A 9,053-nucleotide genomic window follows, 5' to 3' on the forward strand; every position below is an offset into this window, starting at 1 on the left:
CTCCCGCCCCGCCCACCTGCCCGGCCCGCGCGCCCAGTCCGGCCGACGCGGTGGATGTAGTCCGCCGCGGTCTTCGGGAAATCGTAATTCACAACGGTGTTCACGCCCACAAAGTCCATGCCGCGGCCTATCAGGTCCGTGGCGATCAGCACCCAAGTCCGGCCGGCCCGGAAGTTCTCGACGGCGGCAGTCCGAGCGGCCTGGGACTGGTCCGCGGAGATGTGGTCTGCCCGGACTCCGTCGTACATGAGTTCGCGGTGCAGCAGCTTGGCGCGCTCCTTGGTCGACACGAAGACCTGCAAAGGGTGGCAGAGCACAGGGAGTCGCGACAGCAGAGTGCGTGGGCGGGCGCGGGGGTGCGGAGGCGGGTTGCAGGGATTGCGACAAAGCGCAGGGTGATGAGAGGGGGGTAGCCTCTTGCAACGACCACCCCCCCCCCTCCACATGAGACACGAGATACTGGGCTCTCTGTGGCTGCAGGCTGCCAGCTGCACGACCTGCACGCTCCTCCTTCCGCCGGGTCCCATAGCAGGGGCCCGGGCATGTGCCAGAAAACGAGGGCTGCCGGATCAAGCACACCCGCGTTGCCATAGTCACAAAGGCAGAGCACCCTAGGCACGCGCGCACGCCGCACCGCCTCCCAAGCCACTCCCCTCCCTGGAGCCCCCTGCCTGACGCCCTCCTCCCCAGCCCAGGCGAGATTCGCACCAGCACAGGCGGCGTGAGGCCGCCCGCCAGCATCTGGCGCAGCGTCATGAGTTTGCCGCCTTCCCGCCCCACAAACTGGAGCCGCTGCGCCACCATCGCCGCCGCTGTGTTGCGCTCGCCGACCGTCACGCGCAGGGGGTCACGCAGCACTGTGCGGGCCAGATCCTCCACCTTTTGAGGGGGGTGCGCGTGTGAGTGCGCGCACGCGCGCGCGTGCGCGCGTGTGTGTGTGCGCACGCGTGAATGTGGAGAAGGAGAGCTGATTATCTGTTTCCGAGTTTTTGTAACAAGTGCAATGGAAAGTGTATGTGTGAGAGTATGCGCGCACAAGTGCACACACGCATGCTTTTGTGTGTGTGTGTTTGTGTGTGTGTGTGTGTGTGTGTGTGTGTGTGTGTGTGTGTGTGTGTGTGTGTGTGTGTGTGCGCGCGCGCGCGTGCGCATGTGTGCGCGTGTGCACGCACATGCACGTGCATGTGAGGACTTTTCGAAGGGAGTGAGCGGGCCTACAGCGGTCAAGCCTTGTGGCGGTCGCACCGCCTCGCGCCGTGCCCCGCGCCGCCCTCACCTTTTCTGGCAGCGTGGCGCTGAAGAGCGCGCGCGTGATGTCGGGGCGGGTGGCGGCCGCCAGCAGGGCGTCCACCTGGCGGGTCGTGCAGGCGTGGATGGTGGTGCGGCACGTCGCCCCCGGTTGGCTCAGGGCACTCAGGAAATGATAAAATTCAGACAACTGGGGCGACGCCTGGGGCGGAGGAGCGCGGTTCGTGGGTGACGGTGCCCAGCGCTGTCATCACCCCTTCCGTGATTGTCCGCTGGCTTGGGGCCGCGTACAGTGTCTGAATGCGACGCCGCCCATACATCAGTGCACGGGCGCGTAGGTGCGTGCAACCACAGCGCACCCACTCACATGCATGCATGCAACACACACACACACACACACACACTCTCATACACACACAACGTTCCCACACACAAAACACACACCACACTGACATGTGCGTGCATGCACACGCACCTGCTCGGTGAAGCCCATTTCAAAGAGCTTGTCGGCCTCATCAATCACCAGGTGGCTCAGCTGACAGTGTTAGGTCGGGCAGCAGGAGACAAAGTCATTGCTTGGATAAATAAGCCGAGGGTTGACCCCCGTTTGCCCAGCTGGCGGTGCAAGCCAGGCGCGTGGGGTTTAAGGCAGGGCCATGCGCCCCACGGGGATCACATGGGCAGCTTTTCCGAAATTCACTCAAGCGGGGCTTGCTTGGACGAAGTCAAAGAGGTCTGTGAATCAGTTGGAGCTGGTGAGGCAGCGCATGCCGCTGGGCGTGTGCTCTGCTGCCTAATCCATGACGTCCCATGCGCTTGAGATGAAGGCGCAGGATAACCTCCCATTTCCCCTTCTATTTGGATCTCTAACTCTGGCCGCCTCACATGTGATAGGTCCATTTTCCCGTCCTCCACCAGGGTGCGCAGCCTCAGGGGGTTGGCCACCAGGATGTCCACCTGGGCGGTGACACGGAGTGACAAGCAGTGACGCGCGGTGAGGGTACTATACTGACACGCGGCGACGGGCAGCGGCAGGAGGTGGCAGGCGGGGTGTCATGCAGGAGTTGATGGATGTTGGGCGGGGGAAGCGCTGGGCGTATTGCAGGAGCAGAGCGGGCTCAGCGCAGGGCGCGGCCGTCGGCGGTCCGTGCGTCAGTGGTAGAAGGTCCAGCGGCGCAGCCGTGCGCGAGTGCTGCACGACGCAGCTCAACTTGTTAGACACGAATGCTGACGCATTCATAAATGCGTGAGCATATTCACACAAAAACAACACACACACACACACACACACACACACACACACACGCGCGCGTGTGCGCGCGCACGCACACACACACACACACACACACACACACACACACACACACACACGAACAAACAAACACGCACCTTTGCAAAATCGCTGCCAGCTGCTGTGGCCTTGCTGAGGAGGCATGCGCGCAGCTTGGTGCCCGGCAGCAGCTTGCGCAGCACTCGCGCCGTCTGCGCGTGCACGTGTGCGATGCGGCGGCGTTGGGGGCGGGGTCCGTCGCAAAGCGTGGTCAGACGCGGCACAAGCATCTCCGCTGCCTTCAAGGTTGCACAATCGGCAAGTTAGACCCGGTCTTTGTAGGCCTGCTACTCTACAACACCAGGCAACATAGCGCTGAACCCACCACCCCAACCAAGCCTGTCCTCCCATGGCTCGTTAGGAAAGGGGAAAACCTTCCAGGGCGCGAGACCACGTGCGCGTGCCCAGCCCTCACCTGCCCAGCCAGCTCGTGCGTCGGCGACAGGAACAGGGCCTTGGGCGCGTCGGGCCACGCGGCGCCGCCCTCGTTGCGCGCGCGCCGCAGCGCCGCCACCACGGGGAGCAGGAAGGCCAGGGTCTTGCCGCTGCCGGTGGGGGCGATGGCCAGCAGCTCGCGGCCTAGGGCGAGGTGGGTTGACGGCGTGTCATGTGTTGTGCGATGCTACCACGGGTTTCGTGCTGTGCTGCCCTTTCTCGTTAGTGGGCAGCGTTATTTCATGTTGAATTTGTCAAAACACGCAACAAAATACCATGACATGCAGCAGTTGCTTTGGCTGTTTGCCCGTCCCCCTCTTTTGAGTGTAAACATGGCCTCTTCCACAGTACATCAACACCTGGCTGCGGGCCACAGCCACAACGCGGCAGCGCCTCCTCTGCAGCAACTCCCGCCACCCGCCGTGAATACCCGTGGCCGACCTCGCGCCCAGCCTCCCCTCCCCCCCTGTTTTTTCAAACGCCGCCCGCTCACCTTCCAGGAGCGCGGGGACGGCCTGCCTCTGGATGGGCGTGGGGTCCGCCCAGCCGGCGCCGGCCAGCGCCGCCCGCAGCCGCGGCCCGACGTGATACCGCTCCCCGAGCTCCTCCCAGCCGCGCAGCGGGCAGGGCGCGCCCCCGCCAGACACCTGGTGGGTCAGGGGCCGGCGCCGTTGAGTCGGCGGCACGGGGGCCCGCGGGGTGCGTGTGTGCGTGCGCGGGGGCGAGTGTGGAGACAGGCATCAGCACAGCGCGGCGAATCGAGGCCGCAACCACCGCCTTGCCATGGGGCTGCCTCGATCGCGAGAGGGTCGCGGCGCAGGGCCCGAAAGGGGTACATGCACACAAGGGTGCAAGCCACCGCCGGCACCGCAGCACGCGCCGCCCCTGCACGCACCTTGATGCGCAGCGCCTTGCGGATCGAATTTGCTTCCTCATTAGGGTCGTGCGTGCGGACCTCTGGCAGCGCCTCTGCGCCGGCGCCGGCGCCCGCCATGCCCGCCGCCGCGACTGCGTCATCGCGCCGCCGCTGCCCGCCGGCGCCGCCCGCGGGCGACTGGCTGCCGCCAAACACGCTGATGCCTGGGTCGCTGCCTTGGTGGTCGTCGGCGCCGCTCTCGCTGGCGCCGGCGTGGGCGGTTGCGTGCTGCAGGCGGCGCTTCTTCCTGGGCGGCTGCCCGCCGGCTGCTGCTGCCGGCGCCTTGAGCAGGCCTGATTGTGAAAGGGACAAGTATTGGATGGGTCCAACTGCGCAGTGCATGTGTGGTTGCAATTGTGTGTCGCGAAATGCTCAAGCGCGGTGCTCTTGCTGCACGCGTGCGCACCTGGTGGCAGCGCGTGTGCAGCGGCGCGATGCTGCTGGCCTCGATATACGTTCTGGTCCTGCTTCATGCGGCCGCGGTCGAACTTGGCCCCGCTGGTGAGCAGCGCGAAGGGGTCCATGGTGAACTACTTGCTCGGAGAGCGCCTGATGAATTGTGTTTCCGTGCGGCTCGACGGAACGCAAGATCAGGTATCGTGTTGCCCTTTACACGTCAATCGCGCGATTATTATCAAAGATTTTGAATAGTATCGTTGTGTGGAAATGTGCGCCTTCACAGACCAGGTGACCTAGCCGTCACCCAGACGGCGTCAGCTATGCTCATATGCGGGGGACAGGCGCCGCTGAAATGGTGTGGGCTGGCATGATCAAATGCTGACGTGTTCAAGTGTCAATATGGTGGTGCGGGCACGGTCAGGGGTACTCCACTCTCTTTGTGCACTCAGTTGCTTCGTGCTCGCTACCGCGCAACACCGGTGGGACGGTGACCGCCGGCTACGACTCAAAGGTAGCTGAGGTATTTGAGTACAAGCCAATCAGGTCAGGTACTGTGAGTGCAATCTCATCAGCATTATCATTGAAGAGGTGGCGTTCGCCCACCGTGAACCCATCGCCCATGAGCCCGAGGGGTGCCATCGCTGCTGCCCGCATGAAGCAAGATTGGCTTTGGCAACACACCGGTACTGTATAGATGAACTCCATCGTAGCATGCATGCAATGACGATAAGTGGATCACCGTGAGGCGCCTGGAGTGGTTACCCCCGTAGGCACCGCACATGGCAGATGTGGCAAGCAGCACTACGCTCACAGCAACGGGGTTGTGCGTGCCCGTACCCATTCTACCGGAACCCCTCAATATACAGCATCACCTGCGCGGTAGGTGGCAGGTCGGCCAGTGCAGCACGACGTAGTTTGAGTAGAGCAATCCATCAGGATAGGGGCATATCCCAAAAGTACAGGGAGCCATGCTGCAATTGCAGGCCCGCCGTAGCGGTGCTAAAAATTGATGCCCAGAGCCGGGATTGAACCAGCGACCTTTCGATCTTCAGTCGAGCGCTCTGCCAACTGAGCTATCTAGGCCCGATGGTGCCGGGGACAGGTTTTGTGACATACATATATACGTGTATGGTTCAAGGTTTAGCATCTGGCGTCCGCTTATATGTCTGGAGCTTTATCTTGGCTTGTTTGGTGTTACGTGTATTGCCGCCTGCTTTGGGCGGCTAGTTTGTGCTTAACCCCTGTTTTTGGTTCCACACCGGTTGGTCACAGTGGCGGGAGGAGTCTAGCTAGCCTAGACGATTGTAACGAATCAAATCAAGTCCGCCCCAGGCCCCAGGGCCCAGGGCCAGGCATGTCTCCTGAGTGTGTGCAGTGCGCCCTCATTGCTCTGTTTGTATATCTGCAGCTCTATCTTGGCTTGTATGTTGTTACGTGTGTTGCCGCCTGCCTTGGGCGGCTAGCTTCGTTGTGCTTAAAGCCCTGTTGTTGTTTCACACCGGTTGGTCACAGTGGCGGGAGGAGTCTAGCTGGCCTAGACGATTGTAACAGAGCAAAGCAAAGCAAAGTCCGCCCGATTGCATGCTCTGTTTGTATATCTGCAGCTTTATCTTGGCTTGTTTGGTGTTACGTGTGTTGCCGCCTGCCTTGGGCGGCTGGTTTGTGCTTAACCCCTGTTGTAGACGACTGTAACAAAGCAAAGCAAAACCAGTTGTTTCACACCGGTTGGTCACAGTGGCGGGAGGAGTCTAGCTAGCCTAGACGGTTGTAACGAAGCAAAGCAAAGCAAAGCAGAGCAAAAGCGTGGACTGGCACACTTGGCCCTCGGGTTGCACCCAGCGAGAGGGGAGTAGACCTTCCATTCGTTCGCTTGCACACCGCTCGCTCCATTCGCTTGCACACCACTTGTTCCGGTCCCCTTGTGGAGCCCATGTCTCAGCCGGCCGGCCGGCGGCGCAGCAAGGAGGCAACACGCGCGAGACTTGGGATCCCAGTTCGGCAGGAGGGGCGTTACCGGCGTCTGTGTGGGTGTGGGTGCTTGCGGCCATCCCCGCCGATGAGTCTTGCAGCTGCAGACGTGGTGATAAGTCATCATTATCATCACCACCGACAGTGGTGGGTGGGCATGCAGGGGGAGCAGGAGGAGCGGCGGCGGCAGTGTAGCAGCAGCACCAGCAGCGGCAGCGGCGGCGGCAGAAGCAGGAGCAGGGCCAGCAACGACAGCAGCGGCAGCAGCAGCAGCAGCAGCAGCAGCAGCAGCAGCAGCAGCAGCAGCAGCAGCAGCAGCAGCAGCAGCAGCAGCGGCAGCAGCAGCGGCAGCAGCGGCAGCCCCAACGCAGGCGGCAGCCCAGCGGGCAGCATGTCTTGGGCAGAGGCGCGGCGCCTACGGCCCAGCAGGGCCTCAGCGCCGCTGGCCAGGTGCAGCTCGCGCGCAACTCTCTCCTCACAACCGGAGATCTACTCGTTTAAGCAGGTGCATCGCATGCCTGCACAGTCAAACCCATCACTTCCAGCCGCCACCCTGCGCATAGCCCGTAATCCGACACGTCACCCCGTGCTGGATTCCGCGACAACTGACTGGAGAACAGCCGCTCACGGCTGCAGGCATGACGCTGCCCAGTGACATTCTGGACAGATTGAGCCGCAGGGGGATGCTTCCACCGCCGCTGCACGGCCGGACGCTGCGGCAGTCGCAACGAGCTGCTCCACTGGACTTCCACAGTGTGGTGTTCACTGCACAAATTGTCTCATCTTCGTGCGGCTAGACCAATCAACAAAGGTCAAATAAATCTATCAAATTTGTGTGTGTGAGTCGCCAAACGCGCGAGATCCACACTGGACAGCGGGCTTACTCCGGGGCGCGGGTAGACGGCGCCCAAACAGCCTGTAAACTGCGGCGGTGGGCATTCAGATCAAAATCAGCATATTCGCAAACTTGCAGGCTGGTCCTGGCCGCGCGGAGTGAGTGACCAGGTGAGTGGCCGGCCAGATACGGTAGATGGCGCTGTAATGATGCAACGTCGGTGCATTCGGCAGCTGTCCGACAGTTCGACATGTCCTTATACATACAATACACATGCGCCGCCACCCCACGGGCCACGCACGCATGGCGCAGCCCCGCAGACCGACGCGCCTCTGCGGTGCTGGAGAACCCCTTGATGCCCCTGCATGGCCATGCAGCCCCTGGCGCCCGACCCCATGCCCGCCATATACCTGACCCTGCATGTGGTCTGGCCGCATTGACGCATGCACAGCAGACGGGCCAACTGTATGGCCGGGCGGGCGCATGCAGATGCAGCCGGTTGGTTGCTGCCAGCGGCGGCGAGGCCGACGGCGGCGCTGCTGCTGATGCTGCTCCTGGCTGCAATAGTCTCCAGAGCAAGCGCTGCTATCGTCAGTCTGGAGGTTCAGAACACCTTGGGTGCGGGCCTGCAGCAGCTGAACGTGGCTGGACCTGTGTGAATGTATGACAGGCGGGCTGGTAGCACTTTGGCCAGCTGAAATGCTCGGCACCTGGCAGGATACTTGGCTCAGTTTGGTCGCAGGCAATGCCAAAATGGCCAGCGGGTGTGGCAGGTAGTGCATTGTAGCCGGCCGGCAGGATCTTGCGGCCGAGTGGCGCTGGCAGGTGGGCCGGCCGCAACAGCTTTCAGAGGCCCGCTGCATGTTATCACAACAACCCCTGTATTCTCGCCCGCCGCGGCCGCCACCCCGCACGACAGATGCCGGCGCCGGCAGCCTTCGCAGCACCCTGGCGCTGGTGCAGCCGGGAGACTCCACGACGATCACGTTTTCCTCGAGCGTCGCCGCGGGCTCGACGATCGACCTCGCAGCGTCGGGCTCCCTCGTGCTCCCCGCGCTGACCGGCGCCGGCTCCCTGACCGTCCGCGCGCCCGCGGGCGCGCCGCTCGTTGTTAAACAGTCGCTGGCCTTGGGCGGGAACGCGGAGACCGTCCTCGGAGACAAGCTCACGGTCGCCGCGGCCAACCCGTCCGTTTTGGTGGAGTTCATCAACTTCCACTTTCAAGAGATGACGTTTGCAGTGGTTGACGGCGAGCTCTGCTTTACCGACTGCATCTTCAGCTCTCAGGGCGCCAGTGCAGGAGTTGAGTCTAAGGGCGCTCTGATCATCTCGGGCGACCGCCCCAAGCTGACCCTGACGCGCGTGACCATCCAGGGCTTCCGTAAGTGGACCCCGGGCAACGTCGCCTTCAGCACCGGCGCTGGCGCCGCGATCATTGCGGACCCCACGTATTCGGCGGCGTTCGCGCTCCGCCCGACCGGGATCGTGGCTGTGGTGCGTGCGGGCAGTAGTGTGCTTGCTGGTGGGGGCCCGCGCCGCCGTTAAAGTCGCAGTCTGCGAGTTTCCGCTAAGCCCTTCGTCGTGCCAGGCCAGGGACTGAATGTGCGGTGGCAGCATGTGGTTGCTTACCTACCCACAGTGTAGACCTTGCAAACGCTGTGCTGGTGCCCTTGCGGGTGGCAAGCTTTTCTTGTGCATCCCCCCGCTAACTGCCCCCACACCCTCCACCTCTCTCATCTCATGCCCCTCTGCACCCTCCCTTTCCGCCCTGCCTAGCAACCCCGTGCACCCCTCCCAGCCCGGCCCCTCCTGCCATCTCCCTTTCTTGGCCTTCCCCTGTATGCCGCCCTACCCACTCCTCCCCAGCCCAACCTGTGCGCGACCGCAGGGTGACCTGCAGGCAACCGCAGCAGGGCGCGCAA

The 9,053-nt window shown here is 62.9% G+C and overlaps 2 protein-coding genes and 1 non-coding gene across 3 annotated transcripts; 1 reads left to right on the forward strand and 2 right to left on the reverse strand.

Annotated features, from left to right (window-relative positions):
* Nucleotides 1–16: 16 nt before the first annotated feature.
* On the reverse strand, nt 17–4,453 carry MNEG_10863 (DEAD-box ATP-dependent RNA helicase 57; the record flags this gene model as incomplete). The annotated part of the gene is made up of 10 exons (XM_014040664.1): nt 17–296; nt 709–879; nt 1,277–1,450; nt 1,724–1,783; nt 2,134–2,205; nt 2,638–2,730; nt 2,994–3,157; nt 3,507–3,660; nt 3,909–4,222; nt 4,336–4,453. Coding segments are annotated over 10 exons (1,600 nt in total), but the record flags the coding sequence as incomplete, so codon positions are not given.
* An 885-nt stretch (nt 4,454–5,338) lies between these two features.
* MNEG_t16838 lies at nt 5,339–5,411 on the reverse strand. Its single transcript has one exon. It is a non-coding gene; the product is annotated as a tRNA-Phe (tRNA).
* Nucleotides 5,412–7,876: 2,465 nt separating this feature from the next.
* Nucleotides 7,877–8,676, forward strand: MNEG_10864 (hypothetical protein; the record flags this gene model as incomplete). Its single annotated transcript, XM_014040665.1, has 2 exons — nt 7,877–7,904; nt 8,051–8,676. 2 exons carry the CDS (start codon nt 7,877–7,879, stop codon nt 8,674–8,676), a joined length of 654 nt encoding a protein of 217 aa, XP_013896119.1.
* Nucleotides 8,677–9,053: the final 377 nt, after the last annotated feature.

Source organism: Monoraphidium neglectum (assembly GCF_000611645.1).
Source record: "Monoraphidium neglectum strain SAG 48.87 unplaced genomic scaffold scaffold02490, whole genome shotgun sequence".
In the NCBI taxonomy this organism is placed as follows: domain Eukaryota; kingdom Viridiplantae; phylum Chlorophyta; class Chlorophyceae; order Sphaeropleales; family Selenastraceae; genus Monoraphidium; species Monoraphidium neglectum.